This window comes from Hemibagrus wyckioides, linkage group LG08 (genome assembly GCF_019097595.1).
Source record: "Hemibagrus wyckioides isolate EC202008001 linkage group LG08, SWU_Hwy_1.0, whole genome shotgun sequence".
NCBI lineage: Eukaryota > Metazoa > Chordata > Actinopteri > Siluriformes > Bagridae > Hemibagrus > Hemibagrus wyckioides.
The window spans coordinates 10,063,369-10,090,680 of NC_080717.1; the positions used below are offsets into that span (position 1 = coordinate 10,063,369).

At 38.7% G+C, this 27,312-nt stretch overlaps 1 protein-coding gene across 2 annotated transcripts in view; it reads right to left on the reverse strand.

The window, feature by feature from the left end:
• Positions 1-27,312, reverse strand: part of nlgn3a (neuroligin 3a) — a 148,550-nt gene that overhangs the window by 43,744 nt on the left and 77,494 nt on the right. For both annotated transcript variants that reach the window (XM_058397726.1, XM_058397727.1), the window contains one exon: positions 12,461-12,646. In XM_058397726.1, coding sequence (XP_058253709.1) covers positions 12,461-12,646 — 186 coding nt within the window. The remainder of the gene's footprint in view (positions 1-12,460; positions 12,647-27,312) is intronic.

Genomic DNA, 27,312 nt, shown 5'->3' on the forward strand with positions numbered 1-27,312 from the left:
GCCCTAGTTTCATCAGCCGAATCCACACAGGAGACCTCATAACATCTATTCCGCTGTTAATGAAACAGATTACACATGTGAACTCGTTCACTGGCTGCTAAGTAATGTCATACTACCGTAAATGTATTGATGCTTTTCCTTGGCTTTGTGCTTGTATTCTGCACATTGACAATAAAGGTGAATCTAATCTAATCTAATCTAATCTAATCTAATCTAATCTAATCTAATCTAATCTAATCTAATCTAATCTAATCTAATCTAATCTAATCAACCATTTCCCTGTAAATTAGCTATTATACCGAAATCACTGTCGAATTCTAAATTCTGAAGCTGTGGATTAATTTCTCATTTTTTTCATTCAAATGACACGTTAATATTCATATGCTTTCCCTTAATCCATATCTGTGCTTTGAAAAGGTCAATAAGTTTTTCCACCATGTAAAAGTTTTTAAAACAGAGGAATTTATGCTGTCTTGTTTGCTGTGTAAAAAGCATAAAGCAATGTTTCTTAAAATTAAAAATCACAATACTGCTATGGTAATAGAGGAATAATACACCTCTAAGCACAGGATTATTTTCCTATAAAAGTATGTCCTGCGTGGTTTATCCCGTTTATTAGTCTAGTCTGGGTGGATGGAGTAGTGCTAGAATATTGGAGACCCTCAAAATTATATCCTAGGTCCGTTTGAATTGTTTGAATATTGGTCCTTAATGTTTGGGTTTTTTTCCACAAAAGAGACACAGAGGGATGGATAGTGTTGGGTTCTTTTAACTCTCTAACCAGAACGGTCTTCTTTTGGTCATGTTTGATGTTATCAGATGCAGACAAAGAGCCGGTTGACACGAACGGCGAGGCAAAGGAGGAGGGGGGATTGGAAGGGGAGGAATGGGGTATTCAGCTGTCACGCTCTTAGTGTTTGGGCTTCCTGTGCAGGTGGGCATTGAGGAGTGCCAGCTCCCTCGCTCACAACACAGGCGACTATGCATCTAGCCATAATGGATGCTTTTCACAGAAGCTGCTCTCTCACATGGGACATGAGAAAGAGAGATGGAGAGAAGTGTGGAGGAGGCTGCAGAATGAGAGCGGTGAGGAAAGGTGCCGCCTCAGAAGGAACCAGACAGAAATGTGTACTTCAGCACCGAATGTGGGCTACGAGTAAGACGCTGTAAAGAGATAAGCTCCAGAGGCAAACCTATTTGAAGACAACCACAAATTAACGCTCACATATAACAAGCATGGGGAATAATATCGAAGCAATAAATATTGCTACTGGATTGTTGCAATAATACGCCATGCATTCCCTCAGCTCTTCTTCAATATAGGTGATTACTTAATTTGTAAAGTAAAGATGACACTGCAGAATAATCCATTCATGGCTCGTTCAAAGCCATTTATAACCTCTGGCAGCTGCTTTCATAGCTGCTGTTGTATCTCGTACTTGTGAGGTTTAATTATCTGTAGCCATGTGCCAATGTTTCTTGCTGTTTTCACATGTTAAAAAGTGTTGAACTGAAGTGAACAGCTGTCCAGCAAAGCGGTCAGCCAGTAGAAAGATTAGCATTATATGTTCTGAAAACCTTGAGAATGGTCACGAATGTTTGCCTTAAATTGCTGGCAAAATCCAACATGCCTTAAAATAGCTATAATAAATGAGTGTCTATCACTAAGGAAATACATTTTTAGGGACAAATTACAGTAGGGATCTGTGTTACTCTGGAGGAAAGCATAATTTACACACATAACAGTGGCATATAACTATGATTTTGGTTAAGGGTGAGCCAATTTCTACTTATTCTTGCACAGCCGTTATTGTCATCTTATATCAAATTAATGCACCTGCCCTGGCCTGAGTGAAATGGTTCAACAGGACATGTGACAAGAGCAGAGCAGCACTTTTGCACCCACTCTGGTCAGAATGTTTAATATTACTATCCCTGGGGACCCTGTTTAAAAGCAGATGGAAGAAAAGAGAATTAAAATTTCAAGACCTTTTCTTACTTGTGGCTGTTCACAGTTTCTGTCACCGCTGCTGTAGCTGCTAAGTTGCCGTGTCATTAAGCATTGCGCATAATAACAGAAATAATAAAATGTCTCAGAAAAGTAATTAAATACCATCACTGATTGTCTTGCACTTGCAGAGATGAGTCTTGGAGAAACATGAGTGAACACCAAAAAAAAAAAAAAAAAAAAAAAAGTTCTGTCAGCTAATTTTTCATATACATTGTTTAGTCTGCTTAAATTAAACCCTGCTGTGTTTCTTCACTGTTTTGGTTTGTCTGAGTAGGAGAAAAAACCTGAGACTGCCTATAATTTGAGTGATCAAGGCGAGTGATATAGGTGAGTGAGCTCTAGTGATTTGATTGCAGTGAAAAACTGATATCCATGTACACTGAAATAGGAAACCAATACAATGTTGAGCAGTATGGGTTGCCAGATGTGTTTTTTTTTTACCCCTTTTGTTTTCTCAGGATACAAACCGAGCAGCTTAAATTGCTCAAATGTTTTTGACATGAGAAGTCAATTGAATATAAACCAATTGCACCTCTAAATAATAGTTTTAATTCTGACCCAGTGGATTTTTTAAATTATGCTATTTGGTGGTTTACTGCCTGCACCACTGGCCATGAAAATAAACAACAACAATCTGTCATGCTGACATGTTGCAAGGCCTCAATCAAATGCCATAGTTGTGTCCTTGTATTATGGTTATGAAAATGGTCCCTCAATCAGTACATAGAAGGAGAAGAAAAAGAAGAAGGAGAAGTAGAAGGAGAAGAAAGTTTTATTTATTTCCTCAGAAATACATTTTTTGGGGGTTTATTGGAAGATGTATAAAAGCAAAGAAGAGTTCACATTAATGCCAATGTTTCAATCGTCAACAGTCTCTCTTTTTTGCCTATAATGGGTAATGCACATACTTCATTTTTATTACTTTATTAATTTTTTAAGAGAACTTTTTAAACCAAATTTGACTAGTCAAGTCCAAGTCCTGGAAAAACCAACCTTAATACGCTTAATTGGGTATCTGAAAACTTGATTAGTGAATTTGTCTATTTGAATATATATTTGCCAGCTTCCTTAATAGGAACAGCTGTATCCCTGATCAAGCATTGTTTTTCCAAAAATTCAACTCTCCAATTTTGGTGAGCTGGTGCTCGCTAAAGCCTCCGATTCCCACCTCAAAGCAAGTGATATCTTAATCTGGGTTTAAATGTAATTATTATACAAAAGATTCAACTCTTTAAGTTTCTTTTTTGTACCTGACCTAAATCTAGCACCTGTGGTTTCACTATTCATGAACACACTGATCAGCTTCTTTATTATTCTAATAGAGTGAAAGACCTCCATGAAAAGGTGAGCTCAGGTTTCAAACAGTAGCCTGCTTACATGCCAGTATACATGCCAGTGTGTTTCCTGTTGTAGTACAACATGTACAGCTCATACACAGGTTTAATAACTAGGTGATAAGATTAGTTAAAGTGTGAAAGCACTAAAAGTCGCACTGCAGAGTTGTTGCAGTAACAGCACTGGGAAAGAGTGCTACAAAGCGGCTGCTTCCTGCTCTTTGTACTACACTTTATAGACTCGAGCGGCTGCAGCAAGGGTGCCGCAGAGTGATGGCTACAGTCTCTGAATGAACTATACTCCCACAGACTGGCAATCTGTCACTGCGTTGTTTCTGAGGAAGCCGAGTTTTGAGCTATACCACATCCAGGATATATGGTTCCTCTATACACCTTACTCTTTCATTTTTTATCTGCCATTACAGCCTATTCTTCATGTATTCTATGCTGTGACAATAACAGAGTATCTGCATACAGTGACAGCCAGCATCTTCACTTTCTGCTCATGCTTCACTGCTGTTTCTGTCATACAAAAACTAATTCCCTTCATTTTGAGCTCATTAAACTATCATTGACTCTTTGGGGGTAACATTAAACATTTTTACCAAAAGAGAAAAGGTACTGAAATAGTACTAAGTAAATTAGAGACTTTATGTTGAATGTCTTCATAATAAATGTTTATTATTTTAAAAAACTAGTTGAAGACATTGTATCAATGAGACATCTAGTGCAAAAATTATTATTATTATTAAAATTATAATTAAAATTATTATTAAATGAATATATCTAGAACATATCTTGTTTTGAGATTATATAAAACAAATATGAGATTATGAAACCTATTTCTAAACATTTCTTTACAATTTCAAGTTAGATTTTTCGTGTCCTATTCGCTTGCTTAAGTTAGCTTCTTTCTAGAAATTGAAATGCTATGAGCTGTACATGGAAAACAACTTCTAGCATGAAATGAGAAGAACAATTCTAGAAGAAGAATTAATATTCTTAATAGTCTAATGCATTTATCATAATCTTAGAATGAGAACTTTGTTGAATTGACCTATAGTCAACATACTGTATGTTCACTTGTTATCTTTGCAGGGAAGCAGCAGGATTGGAACAGACGAGACAGCTAGCATCCGAGTGTCAGTCTGTGAAGAAGTGAGTGGAAAAGTTGCATGTAAATCGGTGGAATTTCAGCTGAGGCCAGAGCTGACAGTAAGCGGCGTCTGTAGACTTCAAGCACTCAGAACAGCCTTTGGTTAATCTTCATTTTAAACACATACAGCTATGGAATACTCTTCCACTAGAAATACAAACAGGGCAATGTAACAGAAGTATATACACCCTCACCCAACACTTTATTATACTGGGTAGAATCCATTTTCTCAGAGCAGCCTCAAATGTTCATGTATGGATTTTATCTGATTTTGGACCAGAAGGTTTCTACATTTGTCAGCTGCTCGTTTATGCTGCATATCTCCCATTTTACCACATCCCAAAAATGCTTTACTGGATTCAGATGCTGTGATAGGTGAGACTATTAAATACACTGAACTCACTGTCAAGTTCATAGAATCGGTTTGAGATGATTTGTGCTTTGTGACTTGGAATTTTATGCTAGAGGTAGCCAATGTAAGATGTCCAAATTGAGGCAATAAAGAGATGCACTTGGTTCGCAACACAATATATATATAATTGCAACTGATCAGAAGGTTCTGAGTTCTACCAAGCTGCCACTGCCCTTAGCTCTTAGGTGTTAGGTGCTCAGTTGTATAAAAAGAGATAAAAAAAAGTCTCTGGATAATGCCAGAAATGTATATATATAAATATATATATATATATATGTGGTCTTCATTGTAACACATCTACCTCAAGGATCGACATGTTTTGCTTTTCGAGATGCTCTTCTGCTCACTACAGTTGTAAAGACTGGTTATTTGAGTAGATTTTCTGTCAGCTCAAACCAGTCTGGCTATTCGTCTCTGACCTCTCTCATCAACAAGACGTTTCTGTTTGCCACTCACGTCTTTTTATTTTTCCTAGCACTGCGTAAACCCTAGAGACCTTTTGATTGCTTGTACACCTGCTCATTCATGCAATTAATCAATTAAACAATCATGTAGCAACAGTGCTATGCAAAAATAAGCATATAGATAAGGTCATGATCTTCAGTTAATGCTCACATCAAACATCAGAATGGAGACGATGGTTGCCATGGAGATGAAATAAACTGGTTGGAATATTTTAGAAACGGGTGATCTGCTATTTTTTTTCCACACACAACAGCTTCTAGAGTTGAATCCATGCCAACAGAGAACTGAGGCTGGTCTAAGAGAAAACTACCCATTAGTATTATAATAAGGCACACATTTATTCCATTTTATATTATATATATTTTTTTTATATCATCACCTATAATTGTACAAACAGCTTGTATGAAGCTTGTCCTCTCATCGTAACAACAGATGGAATGGGAGAAGATTTCTAGACATGTGTCTGTTAAGTAATGTTGCTGGAGGACGTCTGCAGTAATTATGATCGAATCGCATCAGATAAGCAATCTCTGTATAAGTTACAAACATGGGAGTGTCTTTACAATGCATCACACTAATAATCACACTAATAATTCAGTGTGTACTACTTAAACCTCACTTTAATACAAACTGATAGTTCTGACCTTTATTTAATGCTCTTGTGGTAGAGCTTGTGGCCGCACAATTTGCACTGATCATTAGTAGCGTCACTTCTTTGCCAAATCCTTTTAAACATTGTCTATATTTTATTGTCGTGTTTCCAATGTTCTGTGCTTCCTGTAGTGTATTTTTACTAAACAGAAAAAAAAACAACCTTCAACAGAATATAATGGAAGCTTTAGAAAAACACCCATTCAGACAGGATGTATATTATCTGGGGTTATTTCTACGAGGCATTTTATATGAGATAAAGTACAATGTAATCTTTCCAGGTTCGTGCATGTGCAAAAAAAAAATATTTTTTGTCATGACAGGTTTGGTCAGGATTGAAATCTGAGAGATACTGCAGCATTATCGCATTATTCCATGTATGAACAGACCACTGCAGATATAGTGCTTTCTGAACAATCAAGTTCTGTCATAATTAGCTACAGGCAGATGTTCTATACACATTACATGTGCTGCATTGTATGTAAGAATGTTTACCACAACCGTCCCTGTTAAATAAATTAACTATAAACAAAAAAGCATGACGTAAAACCTGGAAGGCTTTACTTTGCAGGCAGACACAAGCCGAGCCAACATAGCTCTGGATAAGTCTGACACCTCTGAGATGAGGATATTCAACAATAGATTTTTCTCTTGCCAGAGAATATGATATTTCCACAACAATGGCTTTTAGCGCTATTCAATAAAATAATCAGTGACTATACAGGGAGTGCTTGATTCACATTTATTTATTTTTTCTTTCCATGATATCGGTTGACATTTACTGGCGGCACGGCTGTAGCGATAGGAGGCTGTTATGATACCTGCATAATAAAGTACGATCTTGAAATGTTTACTCAAGCTGCAGCCATCTATAACTTGGCCTGGCTTTAGTCCTGCGGGTTTCTTTTCAGAAGAAGCGGACCAGAACAGAGAATGGCAGACCTTTAGAATTTCCATAGGTCAAACGCAACCAGTCGCCTTAGAGAAGGAGTACTGATGCGTTTTGTCTCCTCCCCCCTGTACTTCTTTGTGCAATACATTTTAACCTACTTTTAATGGGGTCATACAAGCAGTCAATATCACCAGAATTGGAAAAAAACAGCCCTGGGCTCAAAGATTTCCCTTAACATTGTAGGTAAGCATTATTTAGTAGTGTGTGTGTGTGTGTGTGTGTATACAACACATCACATGCTTTAGGTCAATCGCAAGATCCAGGTACATGTAGCTTCAATTTAAACATGACATTGTAGCCTGCATCATGAAACTCACCTAGACAGCAGTAATGTATGGTGGAAATACAGAGACTGAAGGTTGTAGAATGTTCGGCTGAAAGCTTTTGTGCTCTTTACCACACTCAGCTCTACTGAAAATGCAGGCTGTCAGGTGTAAAAATACCACTGATACAATTTCCCATTGCTCTGTAAGAGCTTTCTTAATCAGCTCTTGTACAAAAGTTTAGCCAGGTTGTAGTCAGCTAGAAAGAAGCCTCAAAATGCAAATCAAGTAATGTGAACAATTTTATGCCGTTTACAGAAAATCATTAAAACGATACGATTCTTGATTGTGTACACAACAACACTTCTGTATGTCCTGATAACGTGAAGGAATTGAGAAAAGCGACATAACAGCCTGAATGATAACTTTATTTTAATAATTCAGAGAGAAAGAGTGTGTTTCCTAAAGAGTGTGCATCTTCAAGTAGAAGAGTATAAAAATGTCCTAACTTTACGATATGCATTAGAGAAAACCGAGGGAATGATGCCAGGTACCTTAAAGTGGTCTCAAAACACTAAATGCAAATAATCTCATTTAGGAGCTAGGCTGAAGCTATAACCCGTGGGGAGATGCTTCCAGAACTGCCACTGTAGCCTCTCCATCTGTCCTTTTGCAAATACTGTAAACTTAACAACTGCGTCTTTATAGCACAAAACATGCTACGTTGAGGTATGTTACTCATGTGTTGTATGCAGTATTATTGATTATTTCGTTACATCATAATGTATTCCTATGCACTATTGTGTTTCATGACATTTCTATCTGAAACACTAAACTCCAGCTTTACATTGGCCGTGTTTTAACAGGAGGCTCATTTTCTTAATGACATTAAAGTGCTTCAAGGCACAAAGCTCACTGCACTCATAGCGTCCTCCTAATAAAACCAGCCCAGTTCAAGCAGGCACATTTATGGTCCTCAATAACCCTAAAGTCTTAATAAAAATGAAAGCTGACATGGTCACATGGACTCTTCCAACTACTAGGCCTTCTGTTCTTAATGTATGAGGCATTCCATTAAAAGGGGGACACCTCCTCACAAGCAGAGCTTTTAGGCTGATTAGTTACTGGAAAGGGGAAAAAATAGCAACGACCTTCACTGGCAATGCTGGTAGCCCACATCCTCCCTGACCTAATAAGCATGTACAGCTAAACCTGCTGGTGTTTAGTATTCCAGAGGTGTGTGCTGGAGCCATCTCTCATTCAACATCATAATCGTTATGAAGAGAGTGGAAGAAAAAAAAAATATCTGTGCTCAATTAGAGCAAGCCATGATGCCAAATGGATAGTAACATATGAGACATCTAATGTCCTGGAGAAGTGCTCTCTCATTCTCTCCCCGCTTCCATTTTGCCACTGATGCTTGGAAAATTAGAAAAAAAGAAAAAAGAAAGGAGACACAATCTCCTCAGACAGTACGGGTGCATCTGTTGAATCCCATTAAAGCAGTAAGTCACATACGACCCTCCAGTTCCTGCCACTAATGACCCATTTAAGCCTGGTTCCTCTCATCAGGGCAATGTGATTACAATACCAAGAAAAAGCTGAGATCAAACATAGAACTTGTGCTCTTCTTTGTCTTGACACTCTTGTTCTTTGCATGAAGGTTTAACACAGGCATAAAAAAAAATAAAACGAGCCAGATTATTACCTTTAAACTAGAATGTGGACAAAGGATGACGAGTCACGTGATGTAGTGGCCTGTAAGCTGGAAACAGCGGGTTACGTGTGCTGAGGAGCCACACTGTGTGGAAGAGACAGGTCACAGTGGCCTCATTAACACCATCATGCACACACACACACTGGACAAACAAGCAGCGCCCTCAATCTCACACAACCCACATGGCTCTGTGTGACTGAACCTGGCTTTCTGTTTGCTGATTTGACCCATGGTATTTGCTGCTGATGGGATTCAGGAAAAAGTGTATTCCTGCGTGTTGGGATGAAAATAAATGCGGTAGCTCTTGATCATCGGCTTACTGGCGCCTTTATCAGTTATCTTGCTCTGTTGTGGATGGTATTTAATAATAATATTATCTCTAACATAAAAAGAAGTGCATCTCACAAGACCAACATAACCTTATAATGAATTAGCTTTAAGAACGTTGTAATGTTGCAGCTTACATTTTTAATAGCACTTGTTTTAGATGCTGTACAAGTCACAAAGGGTACTTTTTACTTAGAGAAATAGAAGCACATGCATGAAGCACAGAATTACCAAATAGAAGCAGGAGGATCAAGGTGTTGTCAAAAAAAAAAGAGAAGATTTAATCTGAGCGCTGGAAGAAAGGGAGGAATAGCCTCAGAGGGCGAAGTACTACATGACCTGCAACCTAATGTGGACCAGAGGGTCTGTGTGTACTGCCGCTGGTGCCGGGTCTAATTAAGAAGTACTGTAAGAGGTCAGGTAAAAATCAACATCAGCAGTTTGTACAAGTTTGCAGAGAATCTACTGCAAGTCAAAGCCCACGAGAATACAAACTGTCAAAATTACAAACTACAAAATTGTCAGTTTAACAGCTACACACATCTTGTATCTAAATAAGGTAAAGCAAGTACACAGGTATAATTAAAAGGTATATCTGCTAAAATTAACTTCCGCTCTACCACATCCATTGGAAAGGGACCACTACAGGACCACCACTGATATGATTTGGGTGGTGCAAAATTTTATTATAGTTGAAACAGATTTGACAAGACATGTTTTTTCCCCACCTTTTAGACAACTGCTTAGTTTAGAAAAGTCCACCAATCAAATCTCTCTGGCTATTTGTCTTTCCTAGCCAGAAGCTACAGTCAGTGTACATGGAGGTTCAATAAGACTGGTGTGATGAATCTAGCAGAGTATGGCTCATCACTCCCAGAATATATAATTGGTCATATATTAGAAATGGTCCTTTTGTTGGCGGTTTCAGTTGATGATCATGGTATATGGGATTGGACAGTCAGAACAGACCAACAGTCAAATACTGTATACTAGCGTGTGTATAAAGACACACTGAGACACCCAGTCATACCTCTATCACGGATCACGTTGCCAGGTGTGAACAGGGCTTCATATAATTTCTGATTGAATATATGTCCCCTCATCTGATGTACACTGTGTCCCAAAAGTCTTCATAGGCAAGGGAAATAATCACTTTTTCTTTCACTTACAAAATATCCTGCACACATTCTTTCAAAACGCAGATGCGGTTGTCTCTCTCTCTCTCCCAGTCATGATGAACTCATGTTAACACATCTGGTGTTATGCATGTAATTATACTTCGAATGCACCTTTTTTTTCTGGTACAATATGACATTCTGTATTTTCTTTTTTTCAGGTTTATATAACATTTAAGTGAAAGAAGTTCAGCAATTATCTTTGACACTCACTAACAGTTTCACTGCTGCACAAATCTGATATACAGTATACACAAAGTAGAAATTACTAGCTCGTTTTTGCTCACGGCTGCAAAGTAGTCATGAAAATCTTTGCATTTTCAAGTCTCGTTCCGTGTCTGCTCATTCTATGAATTTATGACACGCTTCAAACCTTCATAGCAGCACGCACGGCATCGCTTATTATGCTAACCAAAACCTATGCTGAAGTTGTAGCTGCAGAGTCTTTGCTTGCTACAAGGTTAGAACACGCGAGCACACCCCAGGCGTTCACTTGCTTGGTATTCCTCTCAGCTACTTTGGCCCTGTTTGGCAGGCCACTTCACACCCTATCCTTCATTTGATGACTAAGATCACAGCTTTAAGGATGAACGTTGAGATTTCTGATTGATATTGGTAGCACTCGCTACCAGAGCCCCTTTTCATGACAGAGGGCTTCCTGTTTCAATTTCCCAGGATCTCAGAAATTTATACAGCACCTCCTTTTTTTTTTTTTTTTTAATCTCATCAAGCCAAGCAGGGCACACATTTCTATTCAAGGGAAATATCAGCATCAGTAATATCCAATTTACTGAAAAGGGAAAGAGAGCGGGTCGAGGTGGCTGTATAGTACCACGCTACACCAAGCATGGCATGGTGGTGTATGAATAAAAAATTTATGGCTAGGAAATAATAAAATAGATGGAATATAAATCCAAAAGCAGTCATATTCATTTAAGGAAATCAAGGCAATTAGTAACGCTTTGATGCAAAATGCATTGGAGGAGCACAGAAAATGTTTCATAATAAGAAGCAGAGTGATATTGTCAAAATGACCTCATTTCAGTTTGAGCCTCCATCTTCTTTCAGTATAGAAATACAGAGACTGTGGGTTACTTTGATGTCCTTTAAAGCAGCTGTCAGCAGTCTATAGTTATCAGGTCAAGTGGTAGTTATCTGAACATGTACTATAAATGAACACCAGGATAACATTAATGTAAAATAACAGACATTTTGCTGCATCCCAAACTTTAAACTATGCACTAGTCTTATAGTGTTCACAATGAAGCTTTTTATTCTGTTTAAACACTTAGGCCTAAAACTCATACATATGTAATGCAATAAAAACTGAAGGCCAATTGTAGCTAACATGCTCACATGTGGCAATTCACAATTAGTTTTATTCCAGAATAAAGTGCCAGTAATAAAAACCCTGTGCAAAAGGAATTTCCCATAACTGAAATTAAACCAGTAATCATGACACCTCCAAAAACATGTGGCCTTGGTTTATATCGAACACAGCGAAGCACTACAGTGCCATGACAATCCATACAACCTTGATAAAAATCCAGTGAAAAACTGTCACGACTTTATGACTACATAAATACCTAACACCGTGTGTTAATTTTCACGGTCTGCTTGCAATTTTCACTCAGAGAACGACCCATAATAGCTGGCATCAGTTAAAAGCATTTTGGCAGCATTTTATACCAAACTGCCAACAGGCGACTGTAAGCATGTTAAAAAAAATAAAAATAAAAAACCCATAAAAACACAGCACATTTTGAGTGTATGCCATTAGGCTTGCCCATTAGAAATTCGGATTTGAGCAAACAGCACATTGAAGAATCTAACACTTCTTCACAGGTGCTTACAGGCAAATGGAAATGTTAATGGTTGAATTTGGCACAAAGCAAAGACTTCTTTTTTTCTTTCAATCTTTTCATTTACCACAGATAGATTGCTGATAGACTTTGAGGATTAGAGATTTATCTCAGAGTAGCAGAATGTTCCTTTACCTTCTGAGTGATGGGACAGGGTTAACAGGCTCACACATGAAGCACCGATGCCTGATCCGAAGACTGTGATGCGGTTAGAATCACCACCAAAGTAGCCAATGTTCTCGCTGATCCAGCGCAAGGCCTGGATCTGATCCAGGAGGCCGTAATTACCTTTAGCGGCCTGGTCACCCGTGCTCAGGAACCCTGGAACACAACAATGACAAAACGCTTTCTTTAATGGACTGCTGTATGAGTTGTTTTATGAGATATTCCAGTATATTTCTCTCCTGCTGAAAATTTAAGGGATCATGGGTGAAACGTTAAGTGATCATAAAAATATAACTTAGAGAGATAGTCAGTCATTTTGGTGGAATTTATCAGTAGGTAATTGTTTTGAAGTTCAGCCTTTAAAAAACATACACTCATTCCCGTCAGCATTCTCTCCAAAGCCACAGAGAGCTTTCTGAACCGACAAGCAACATGGCTACCAGGTGAGCAGAGATTGTCCTGATTGGCTGGACATTTGTGGTCCACATCATGTTTTTCCCCCCATTTACAGATCCGGCAATGCTACAAAGGCTGTACTTTTTCTTCTGAACAGATACATTTGAGTCCTCTGGAATGTGAAGAGAACTTTGGCAAGTATTAAAAAATTGTTCCAGAGTTAATCACTGAGGCCACCTTTAAACTTTTATTTTTCTGTCAAAATTCAGCAGTGGGAAAAAAACATTCCGGTTATCTAAGAACCAATGGTGAGGAATGGCTTTGAGGAGTTAATGGAATAGTTCTGCTATTCAGAGGTGCTTTCAATTGACATAACTGCAACTAAGAGTGCAAAAAGACTGCGGAGATGGAAAACATAATAATCAAAGACTCGCATGTCTTTAGCATGACTACTCTATATTATACAATGTTACTCAGTAGTGTAAATAAAAAGAGAAAACATGTTAATGTATGCTGTTACAGGAAATGGCAGAGTGGGTGATGCAGCCAAACCATAGTAGCTGTTTCCACCCTGAAGCTTAATATTTAGAAAATCCTGATTTCTTTTATACCACAGCATAAAGAAAAGCACTGACACTGGAGACTCCTTCCAAAAAAGCTACATGAATGCCCTCACTGAAAGCCTCAGCGTTCCAACAATCATACAATTGTTAATAAAATTAATTTATATTAAATTTAAATTAAATATGTTTTATATATATATATATATATATATATATATATATATATATATATATATATATATATATATATGTAAAATAATATTAAATTCATTATATTAACTGCACGTTAATATAAATCTTAGAGCTGGAACTACTGTCAAGGCTGCGGTTATGAAAATTAAATAAAAAAAATAAATAAATAAAAACAACTTCTGACCAAAAAGAAGTGAACATTCACAAGTGCTGCTGCATAAGAAAAAATAGCAGACTAAGAAAAGTCTGTAAATAAAGTCTGTGTTTACAGTCACAGTATATAATAAGTGGTATTAAAGACATGTACTGCACACTTGAGGAAAACATGAATCAGTCAATCTGACAACCAGCTGTGTACAATTTAATCATAAGAGATGATGATTTATGATTATGAAATGGTAAGGTTTGTATCACAAGAGCCCTACAATGTTGAAAACATTATAGGAAACCGATTTAAGTGCAAACTAGTTAATCACACTTCAATCAAAGCTATTGACACGCAATAATGGGACTTATATGTCTTCAAAACTTCTGTCAATGAAACCCTCTACCGTGATAAAGCAGCCTTCTACTGGGCATTTTTTATCTAAATGATCATTTCAGGCTCTAAAAAAGATAACAGCTTGTGCCATTTTCTCACCCACTGGGCTCCAAGCTGAATACAGACACCAGGTTCAATAAAATTGCGACTGAACCAAATGATGTGTCGTGTCTATGAGGCCAAAACAGACTCTCAACATGTGTGGATATCAAGTGACATGTTTATAGCAAAATTGATTTACATATCAAATCCCTGGAGAGTCCTTATTAACACAGCTGATAAGAAATGCATTTCTGAATACGCGAAGGTCAGCTATTTTATCCGAATTGATTCCTTTCACAACCTTGGCAGGAGATTTTAGTTTTGACAATAAAGCGCCTTGTGGGCGAGACTTCAAAAGTGCAGGGCTGGCGTTATCATCTAACAGAGATGTAGTGTGTGCATCTCCATAGGTCAGGGATGCCTGCATGATTATTAACATTCCCAGACTCTGTTTCTGAGCTCAGATACAATGTTTCTGTTGACGGCTTAATCTTCGTCAAACATTTTAACACAACTCATAATCTGGACGGCAAAGAAAAGCCTGGAACATTGGCACATCGTGCTGAACAGGTACGGAGATACACAAGACACAAAGGAAATCTGCTAGGAGGGGAAGAACAGGAAGATTGTCCTCATTTTATCAGTAAATCAGTTAAATAGCATGCAATTGATTAGCACATCAAATAGAGCTTGCTTCTTCCAGGACACAGGGAACATGTTAACAAAAGATTCTTCAAACAAACTTTTCTGTACTCCCCATGGCATTGTCCGGCATTTTGTGTTTTATAAATCTGTGTATTTTTCATGCTACTTTTCTGCCTCATGTAAAAAAGAATTTGCTTCAAAATCTGTAATAAAAACATCCTTCCTCATCTCTGATATCTGATAGCACAAAGCAGAGCCTGAACCTTTTTTCTTTGGCCCCCGTTCTTCTTTGAGCATCTCTAGGGAGCTTGTTAGACACACCACAAGTCGGAGATCAGCCAAATAAGGTCATATGAAGACGTGTGGGAACTAGGATGAAATAAATTCACCACTGATCAATAATTGTGGTTGTTAAAGGTAGTAAAACAGTCGCACATTCTGCTGCGATCGCGCATGGGGGGCTGAGTTAAATACAGGGCCCTGCTGCTGAGAGAAACAGGGCAGAAAGCAAATGGATCAACAGATGGTCTACTTTAGAGCTCCCAAAGGATGACAGAGTAGTGAGGATGTGTGCTTGAGAGGCCAGCAAAGGCACTTTCTCCAGAAACCACAAAATACTCAGATAGCTGTACCTAATAGCTGCAGTAGGAACCTGGATTGGGAAGTTATATAGGATCACAGTGTTTGTGAGTATGATTCATGTCACCAGGAGATGCAAAACATTTAGGTTTCTTAATATCTCTTGTGTTTTTATAAGAATAAGCAAACGTGGCAAATCTCTTGGATACTGACTGACAAGATTCAGCAGAAACACTTATTCCCTTATTTGTAGTTCCATAAGTTCCATTCAGCCATGACCAGAGCACAGAAGTATGGAGGAACGCAGCTGTAAATGACTGCCAGTTTTCATAACACGCTCAGCATTTCATATTTACTTGTGATTTTCCACAAAAACATCCTGTTCTTGTTTCTGAATGGATATGACTTATTCTTTGCTGTAAACAGATTTCAAAAAGAGTACTTTTTAAAAGCAATGCAGATCTAACAGATCTATCTGTGTCCATCCGCTGTCTGCCAAATCTATCTATCTATCTATCTATCTATCTATCTATCTATCTATCTATCTATCTATCTATCTATCTATCTATCTATCTATCCTCAAAACACAATGGAAGACATATCAGAATCCAAAAGAGGAAAACTTTTGGCATGACAAGTTATTGTGGTATATTGTGAGCCATAGTAATGATGGCATACCACCATGAAGGACGAACCACATCCAACAGGAGTAACTGTCGACGCAAGGGGAAGCTTTTCGAAAGGGCTCTCCAGGTACTGTCCTGGAATGTATTCAAAAACCATAAAACTACAGCTGCCCAACTCACTGCAGAGTTAAATGCGCACCACGACTCTCCTGCTTCCACTAAAACTCTTAATCGGGAGCGCTAGAGGGTCAATATTAATGGTCGGGCTACTATGGCCAAACTTTTGGTCAATTGTGCCAAATGTTGGTCCAGCAGCAGAAATTTTGGGCCAGTGGTTTGGGCTGCAATATCATGGCATTCCCTAGACCTACTACTTGTGCTAGATAAGAAGTATCACTAACAAGGACTACTGAAACGTTCTGGAGGACCATGTACACTCAATGGTTCAAACACTGTAAACTGAAGGTGGTGTAATCTATCAGGATGATAAAACACCAACACAAACAGCAAGAATCGTGAAATCTCCCGTAACCTTCATAGTCATCAGATCTGAATATTATTGAGGCTCATTAAGATGTTTTTTGAGGAGCGAGTCAGGAAATGTTTTCTTCCATCAGCATCACATAGTAACCTGTTTCACAAGAGGAATAGCTCAAAATGCCTCTGGCTACTGTGCAAGACTTGTATCTCTCTTTCCTCAGACATATTGATGCTGTATTGGCTGCAAAAGGAGGCCCTACACTATACTAATAAATTACTGTGGTCTAAAACCAGGTGTTTCAGTTTCATTGTGTCTGTTTGTCTATGTCTGTCTTTTGCTTGCACAGCTGATTAAGAAATTCTATCAGAAAAATATTGTTTCTCAAGACTCTTCCATCATTCGAGAAATTCTGTTTATAAAGAATAAAAAGTTGAATACATGCAAACTAGTAGAGTGACTGAGAAAAGGACTGGTTACTCTTTCTTCCCTTCTTGCGTCTGCACAAATGCTTCTTCCTCACAATTCTTTTTGACCAGAAAGTTGTCTAGTGTAGCATCACAAGCAGGTAAAAGGCTGCCTGAGCCTTTCTCCTGTTTTCATTGACACAGAAATACAGCCGCACTAAATACATCTAAAACCTGCTGCAGACTCCATCCACCTGTATTCACTATTGGAGCTTGTCAGTATTCCAAATGCTGACCATTCATGTCACCTGGACAACTCACCAGTGCGCCTCTTTCCCTGACTACTTTACATATATGAATATTGACACGCATTTGCAGATTTTCTAGTTTGCCAGGCATTTAGAACACCATGTGCTTACAAATGCTATGACTGTGTGTACTGATTATGCAGCTAGGCATAAAAAAAAAAATCACTCATGAATAGAAAAGGCTACTGCATTAGTAATGCATTTTATAATCTAGATTTTCTGTATTCTTCACTGGTATGTATAATGACAGTATTAAATTTGAAAAAATATACCAATTCTCATGGACTAAGGGTATAACACAATGCCTGTATCTGTGTACTGTGTAATTTCCATATCTCTATCTGTAATTGATTTGAAACTTTCAGTGGTTGTGGACCACACTGGAAGATTCATTTTTTAAACATATGATTTTTGTAGATAGTTTTAGATGGCATCTTGGTTGCCATAAAATTGCCATGTGAGCAGGAAGTTTTGTTTTTCTTTTCTTTCTTACAGAGTGGACAGAAATGAATATGTCCAGCATTCATTAACTTGTTCTTAGTAACTGCCTGGTCAGGGACTTAGTGGTTTATATTAGGCTACTTATTTGTTTATATTTTGAGAAATCAAATTAAATAAACATAAACTATTTCTTCTTTATGGCTATCTGGGATTTTTTTTGTTTATATGTTTATATAACAACTCAGTAAGGAAAGAAAAAAAAATCCATGCATATATGATATTTTTGTTACGACAAACAGATGATTTCCCAAACTGTCTACAAAAAAAAAACTATATTTAAACTAAAAATAATTAAATGTATTAAAATCTGTATCCATTCAGAACACATTATCTAGTATTTCATGGTATTTCTTTATAAGGCTCTGAAGTGTAGAAGGGGTGAAATCTAATCAAATCAATTCCTCATATTCTTTTTAAAACCCAGTGTGTTCCTGCAACTCGTGAGTCAACATGATTTGATTAGTCCTATAAAGTTAACAGTGATATTTTGAGATAGAAATAACTGTCTGGCTGATTTAAGTAACAATGGCACATACATGGATATATAACCCTAGGTCTATACATCTTGCTGTTTAAAAATCATCAGTTATAGTACATAAAGTGGAAGTGATTGTCATTAAACAACTTCTATAGCTCTCATGGTCTAGCATCGTCTTAGACTCTGCATGGTCGTGTAATAAAGCCATGGAGTGGGACTCTATTATCACTGGCCTCACTCAGGAAGTTGAATAGTGGCTTAAACAAGTGGGGAGGAGAAGAGGAAGAGGAGGAAGTTGAGGATGATGATGATGATGCAATGAAGGCACAGGCCTGGGCCATTGCTTTTCTCTTTCTCTGTCTTTCAATCTCCATTTGCCCTCACTGTGAGTGCCAGATAACAAGGCTGTCAGTGTGTCCCAACTATCTTCCACCCCTCTCAATGCACCAGTAAAAAAAAAAGGGCCACACAATCAAAGCCTTGAGAGACTTGCAGAAATCCTCCCCTCCCTCACAGCTCAACGAGGGAGCGCCAGACCCCCTGCCCCCACCCCGGGTGTCTGAATGGAAGATTCTGGGGTGTGGATGGAGAAAGAGAAGGCTTGAAGGCCATCCTCCAAACATCCGCATAAAGAAGCAGTGTGTCAGTTTCCCTCATGAACACTATCACCCCTGCAGTCCATCTCTCCCTAAGGGATCTATTCACTGTTCCCACACACCATCCACCCAACCCCCCCTCCCCAAAAACTCCTGCTCCCTGTCAGAAAAATCGCGGCATTCCGAAAAATACGAGGCCTGAAAAGAAAAGGGGGCGGGTAGGGGAGGAGATTGTTCCAGAGAAAAGATTCAACGGCCATTTATATCACGAAGCAGCTTCTCTGTCACTCTCGCTTTCTCGGGGCACTCAATAATGTGACTACGGAGTTCAAAGAAAGAAAGACAGTGCTGTATTTTTTTTTTTTCAAGCTTTGAATACTGAGGCCTATTCACTACACGCTTCTTCTGTTTTTCCGGTGTTAGAACAAAAAGGAGGCCATAGATTTGGACATAGCTATGTTGTGAGACACTAGGAATGACAAGCACACTGCAATTTCCTGTACAGCAAGTCTGTTTATTGTCAGATGGTTGGAATGGTCTACATATGTGGCATCTCAGTCATGTTTGTTTCAAGTTTTCGGAAATTCCAAATGTCACTGGATGAATACAGCTTCATATCCATCTGCCTCAAAGGTTCTGGCTTGAAGCTATGCTTTTAAAATGACATATTCCACAGAGTAAGCTGTGAATTCATGGTAAAGCCTGCATATGGTAACCGGCATGAGATAACTTATTATGTGACTTCATGTGCAGGGTAATCTCATGCCAGGAGGCATATCTTAATTGGTTTTAAATGAGATCCAATAAGAGTGCCTTTGGAGACCAGTACGCTTTAAACTCAGTGAAGCTGAGCTGCATGCTTCCAGTTCAGGAAGTCGCCCCATGCTCAAAATTTGAATTGCTTTCTCCAATCAGTCTGCCGAAATGAACTGCAAATGAGGCTGACCCCAATCTACCACATGTACACCACCATGACATAGTTTAAATATCTACTTCAACCTTCTTAGTGGCGTAGAGACGGGCCAGTCTGTATACTGTCATCAGCACAGCCAGCTTATCATCAATAGAAGATGATAAACTTAAACAGCCCTGGAAATCTGCAGGTGATAAAAACAGATTTCCTCCCAGAAAAGCGTGTGGTGAGAAGTGGAATAATATCAGGGTGAACAGGGAGGAGGCAGCTGATGGCCTTTTCCCGTCTTTGACGGCAGCTCTTAATCTGATTACACGATTGGATCTCTTTGGACAGTCCAACCTCACCCGCCTCCACAAACCACTGGAGCCAGCTACAAAAGAGCAATTTGCATGGTACACTCTCCCTCCTAATGGAATACATTCCAATCGATCACGCACAATGCTAAGTGGTTTGGGGGATGAGTGGGGGTGCACAAGGAGACTTGGGACCAGCTCTCAAAGATGGTCAAATGCGTTTGCTCCACAACAAATTGAATGAAGGCCAGCAATATTCATGTTTCTTCCACACCACTCAAGTGAAGTGGATGTAGCGCACATCAGCATTGTGTCTAATCAAAGCAGATTGTGAGAAGGGAACGGGCTCGCAAGATGATAAATTAGACCGTTTTCAAAGTGCACCTGACCTCAGGTGGCAGCCACAGTCTCACTCCCTGATAATGAGCAGATTCTAAGGCATCTTAATCTTTGAAGTTTTCAAATGTAGTACAAGGGCAAGCTAGTGCCGATCCTCACTCAGACAGCCTGCTACCTTTTCTCATTTTTATCCTCACTTTTTATGCGGCAGATTATTAATGAGTTGCATCAGTTCAGGCAAAATGCCAGTGGGGTTTCCCTTTGTCTAAACCATTTCCTGGGAATGGCTTTCTATGTTTTCGGGAAATAGCAGAATATGCTGAATCGCAAAGCTGGCCTGACTCCTGCATCACTGACGAGGTGATAAAAGGGCACTAGTTTGCTGCACTTCACCTAGGGGAGAAGCGTAGAAGAGCACTATGCCTTGCTGTCCTGCTCTGAAGTAGATTAGAGGGGAAGTTGCTGCCTCCCAGCGCGTTGCTGTGTGTTTGAATGCTCAAGCAATGGGGAAGTATGGATATTAATCACAGGGACGAGTGCATGCTTAGGAGATGGATGGGGTGTGAGTGCAGTGATGTCACCCTGACGAATGGCTTGGCAATGTTGGCGGAGACTTGCACATCGCCTCTCATTTCAATTAGTTCCTCAGCGCTACTAGCAGCTCTCACCTCTAGCACAGTGTAAAAACCTGTCCGTGTTTGCCCACACGTACACACACAGACACACATGCATGCATATATATACGCACACAGCCCCCCCCGTCCTCCCTCTCAGTCCTCAGGTTGAGGAACAAACACACCTCTATCAAACCAAACTGACAGTAGTGCTTTCTAACAGGGGAGCGGTGATCCATGAGCATTGCTCTTTGAATTAATCACTTGCTATTACTGGCACAGCAGTTTGCAGGCTTCCCTCGACCACTGCAACTCATTACACAGTGAATATCAGCTTTCACCCAAGGACTGTCACTCACCACCCACATGATTAACTCAAGTTTCAAGCACATTCTTGTCATTAGAGTACATTTTCTTGTCATTTGTCTGAAAGGCACATGAGCAAATTGCACATGCTTTACTCAGCGGTAATCTATACAGCTGACTATCGAAGAAAAGCAGCAGTATTGTATGCCGTTGATGCCTTTAGCCGGCTGACCCACTTCATACTTAATCAAGGTGTTATATATTCCTGCTCAACACAGAAGCCTCAACCTTGGCTCCACCAAGCTCGAGACACTTTAGGGGCTTGTGCAGCATTTGAGTTTAACATACAGAACTGGGCTGAACACAATAAGTTTTAATCTGATTAAACAAAACAATGCAATATTCATGCACTATTATTCTACTACTATACTATTATACAAACAAATTCAATTCAATTTTATATGTACAGAGCTTTTAACAATGGACATTGTCTCAAAGAAGCATTACAGAAATCTAAATATATAGAATAAAGTTTAAAATTAAATTACTATATATCATAAATGGGCAAGCCTGAGGCAATGGTGGCAAAGAAATACTCCCTGAGATAATATGAGGAAGAAACCAGGCTCAAAAGGAAACCCATCCTCATTTGGGTGACATTGGACAGAAAATGTTAATAACTTCCTTCCTACAACAGTTTATAGTCAAGTGGAATTGTGCAAACAAGAGCTCCAAAGCAACTTACTGTATAGGTCAACAAATACAGATGCTTGTTTATTGTCATGCAAATAACCTCGAAATATGCGTTAACGTCAAAAGCATTGCAAAAGGTTTTCATTTTAGTTCATTCTTTTTTTTTAATTCAATGCTCTAAATATACAATATTACTTTTACAGTACATCTATTTATCAAAACTATTTTGTCGGGTCCATAAAGCTAAGTTTGACTCTTTTCATTGGTATTTTAGTAAAAGTGGAAAGTGGAACCGTTTTTGTCACCATTTTTCCCCTTCATGTCACTAATCAGTACTATTTCTTTTGGGTTGTTTTTCTTGCCCTGAGCATGTTTCCCTCATTATAGAACAGTTAGTTCCAGTTCACTTATTTGATCGGTTGAGTGACGGTTCAAAGAGTGCTTATATTTCTTGCAACCACACTGAGACGCTTCACTGTGTGTATCACTCTGCTTGACTGTGTTCCCCACAAAAAATTCCACTCCCTGGTCCGAAATGTTACAGCAGTAATGCTAGTGACATGAGCAGTGGACACATCAAAATGATGCTTTTCATGAATAAACTGTTTTGCTTCAAATATGAAATATCGTCAGATGAAGATAAAAAGAAAGAGGGGCTGTCAATTTTAATGGAAGCACCTTTAACAATTAAAGGACATATCAGTGTACACCGACTGGCTTCTTTGTAATCCGTTTGATCATATTGTGTCTGAAATGTCAGTTACTCTATATTAATTTCTTGTGTGTAAAAATTGTTGTAAAAGCAATATTGCAGTGTAAAGATTGTACTTCTCCTGAATATCAGCAAGGCTTGGATTAGCTACAGCACTCAGCCTGCGGGCTCCTGCTTACAGTTAAATCATAGCTGATGTTCATTATAACTGGACCCTTGCTTGTGGGATATAGCTTAATGATCTTCATGTGTTTCCTGATTCTCAATGATTAGTTTAAACGTGTTTATACTGATGTGTGAGGTGCTTTGCTAATTTGCTGTTTGGTGCTTTATTTTCATTTTTTCTGGTGAGAAATTAGGGGCTGTTTCTTGCTCTGATATCAAGAGCGTTTCTAGGCCAGTAAGACAGGAATTCATGGGAAAAAAAAAACGTCCACAATATGAAACAGAAGGAAAGCAGTCAGATTTTCACTGACTGAGGTAAAAAAGAGCTTCCTTTCTCATAATTTTGAGAAACGTTAAATGTCACATTGATGAGAAATCTCTGGTTGAAATAAAGGATATAGGTGCCTTACAGTGAAAAAGGCTGATGATGTGATGGTGTGCCCTAATGGCTGGCCTTCATATGGATTAAAAATGTGATGAAATGCCCACTAGGGTGCCCCTATGAGCAAGAAAACATGATAAAGTGTCCTCTAGTATGCCCTTTCCAGTAGAGAATGCATGATGCAGTGCCTTATAGGGTTCCCCTACGTGCAAGGAAACAAGATGAAGTACCCTACTGGCTGCCCATCCAGTGGACAAAACAAGATGCGTTGCCTTAAAAAGATCTCGTACGTGCGAGAAATGAGATGATGTGCCTTCCAGCTGTTTTTGTGCTACAAAATATGTCCTCTACAGGCAAGATGCCATAACGAGCAAGCCATTAGTGAGATTGGTGAGAAAAAAAAAATCTCCCTGAAGTGACATGAAGAAGAAACCTTGAGAGAAACCAAACTCAGAGAGAAGCCATCCTCTTCTGGGTGACACTGGATAGCAGGATTATAAATCATCATTACTGCTTTGCTTTGAATGATTGCAGACTATGGCATCACACCTTAACCTCCAGATCTTTTTTTCATATCTTGCGACTACAGACGCTCTGAATAAGAACATCATCTGAATGGCTCATTGCTCTGAAGCCTGACTGGCACTATAGTCCAATTTCCATTGGGAATCACAGCCAAAAAGCTGCTGAGGTGATTCCTGTTTTTTTTTTTTCATTCACTCTTTAATCTATCGCCTCTGTGTTCATGAAGAGAAAAAAAGGTTAGATCTCTCTTTCTGTTTCATCTTTTGCAGCCTGCAACCCCACAGGAGAGCTTGGCACTTGGTGTCTTTTGCCAGGCGATGGGAGGCTGTGCCAGGGCTCCTGTTTGTTTGCCTTTCTTTCCATCTCCATCTCGCAGAAATCTGCCTGACAGTCCAGCAGTGCTGCTTCCCCCCAGGGATTCGGCATCAGATAAAATGTCACCGCAGCTTTTGTTTCCACCTGCCCCTCGGCCGCCTGTGCACCTGAAAGTCTAGGCAGAATAGAAGCCAGTTCCTTCTCCAAATCATTTCTAGCTGGTTTTATTGAATATGTAAATGTTTTTTTAGATTGGCCTATTTAATAATTTTAGTCACTGCTATGGTATTTAGTGCCTGACTAAGAAGAAAAACAAGCTAATCTCATCTTTGTCTGGATCAGAGATTGGGTAGATTCAGCAGTATGGGCTGGACTGATAACGTTAGTCTGCTTCTTACACTATGGATAAAACACAAATGATTCTATCTCTATATTTTATCTTTCTCTTTTTAGCAAAGCAAAATGCTGATTTGTACTCCTGCTGTAATATTCCTACATCTTTTGCTCTAATTCAGAGCTCTTGCTCTAATTCAGAGATAATATACATTAACACTGTATTATCTGTGTTTTAATCCAGTAAGGACAAACATGTACGGCATATGGGATGGAATGGTATGAAGAATTTAAGCCAATATGATATTCTGTTTAGCATAAAACTGATCCCTAAGATCCCTAACACCCTAAAAAACACCCCTCCACCCCTTTCCCTTGGAAAGCTAAATTATTTTCCAAGAAACACTTTTTATTTTCTCTCTACTCTAATATCTGAAATATCTGAAAGAATTTTATCAAATAAGCATAATCACATGCATAAGCTCAATACTGTATGTTAAATGAATAATGTCTTAGTTAGTTTTGGTCGAGCCTCTATTCTCAGGTTAGGTAGCTGACTTGACAAGCTGATTGACAAGCTAGTTATGTTTAAGGGAAACATTTCAATCTAACTTTAAATATTATTGTAGGTTGTAGACACTACTTTGTTCACTATTAATGAAGTCATTAATAAACATGAAGACAATAAAATAATGTTACATTCTTCAATTATAAAGGAATATAAACAGAAAAAGTTATTTATAATGTACCTTCCTCTGCATGAGCTAACTGGCTGGTAGCTGGCAGGCCTGTGGGTTTAGTATCTTAGCAGTCATTTTGTTTATTAATTGATTTCATTTAACCCTACAATAATTGGTTTGGGAGACTGTAGTTCACAGAATCAGGTTTGCACTTGGATAGCTAAGCAGTAACTGATTTAATATTACTAGATGACTGAAAGTTAATACTGCTAGGTGAGTAAAAGTTCCTGTTGCACCCATCGCATTATTTTCTGGTTTCCGTACAATACCAACATCTGACGTCTGTGTGTCAGCTGTTACCTGATCTGGATCTGAAACTCTCTTATTGATCAGTCAGACACTCAGCTTCTGCTGTTCCTGAGGCATGACGGAAAGATGAGCTTTTCCTATGTTCACAGTCAACAATTAGTATAAAATAAAAAGTATCCAGAATGAGCCTGATCACTATATGGTATTTATTGATAATATTTTTTCTTCATTTCAACTATTATATACAGATTTTTAGAAGGTTTTCAGAAAGCTTCACAGCACATCTGGTTGAGACTGGAGGTGTGCACCGAGTCTAGGAACCCAAACTAAAAAGTCCCGTGAGCAGGAGGTTTTAGCTTTCATGTGGATAAACAATTAGATATGAAGCTCACAGATGTGAGTGAGAAGTCAGATGTGAAGCTGGTGTGGTAAAGAAAGACCAAATTCATTATGATGAACATAAACAGTGCATTTTTAGTGATGCATTTACAGCAATGCATTTCTTAGGTTTGTTCATTTCTTCTTAGTAACTGCCTGGTGAGCATCAACGTGGTTTAAATTAGAATATCAATTTGTCTTTAGTAAAAAAAAAATAATAAAGCTGCTAAAATGGAACAACATTTTAAAAATCATAAATTCTCTTAAAAATGCTCTTAAAATATATCTGCAGTTCTATCACTTAGGTATATTTAGACAAAAATCAGGATCAGTAGGACTGTTAGTCATGTCATGTGCAGCCAAATGAGATTTCTGACAGCTCTACACCACTCCTGGCCCAGCCCCACGTCCTGGGCAAAGCTTTCATTTAAACCCTTTTTTATTGAGACATATTCATCATTCAAGCAGAGCTTCATATATTGAATTATATGATTTCCTGTCACAGTGTCACACTGCAAGTGCGCATGATTCACCTGCCAGCAGATCCAGTTGGTCCAATATGAAAAGGAGCAGCATTACATTGAAAAGGTGGACCTCAAGCGATTGCATGTAAATGAGACTTCTCAGCCCTGTGCCTACCAATTTATAACACTTTTGAAAGTAGACCATCTGAAGGACGGCTGTGAGGTCTTTGAGTGTAAAAGGGTCACAGGTAGACAATGGGAGCTCAGAGAGAGAAAGCAGGCTCCACTGAAAATTCTCTACCTCCCTCTCTCGTATGTAGACGTCATCTCTTTTATGTCTCCTCTCAGTCCTGCTGAAGGTTGACTTCGTCTGACAGGATTCTAGTGTCGAGGCAGAAATGAGGTGAGAGCGCAATGAAAGGAAGTGAGCTCATTATTCCAAGTGCACAACATCTGGCCACAGACAGTCTCCTGATGATATTCCAGTGTGACCTTGCGCCTGTTGGCTTTGTGCATTATGCCTATTTGTGCCTGATACTCACAATGTTGGGACAATGCAGGAATGCCCAGGAACCAGGAACTGTTTATATGGCTAGGAATAATCAAATATTCCATACTGAATATTCATTTACGATTTCATTGAGCAGGTGCTGCATTGGCTGTTCCTGGTTGGCCATTTGGACCTTGGCCACACTAATTTAGATAAATATTAATCCAGCTCTATAAATTGTCTAATACTCGGGCAGAGATTAAGACTCTTGTGGTAGGACTTGGCTGTATTCCTGTGTTATCTCTGATTTCTCTAAGCATCTATGGCTGACATACCACAGAAGTGCAATTGGGCCTTGAGTGGTAAGCATCTGCACTAATTAAACCATGAGTAGAATTAGACCTGGTTGTGAGCAGTTTCATAATTACAGCCCTTTCATTCACTGTTTAAGCTAATGAGCTAGCTCCCTGTCCAGAAAGATGCTAATGCAGGAAGTGTAGGTATGCCAGTTCTTTTTTTTTTTCTTACACTTTTCCATTTTAAAAAAATAAAATAA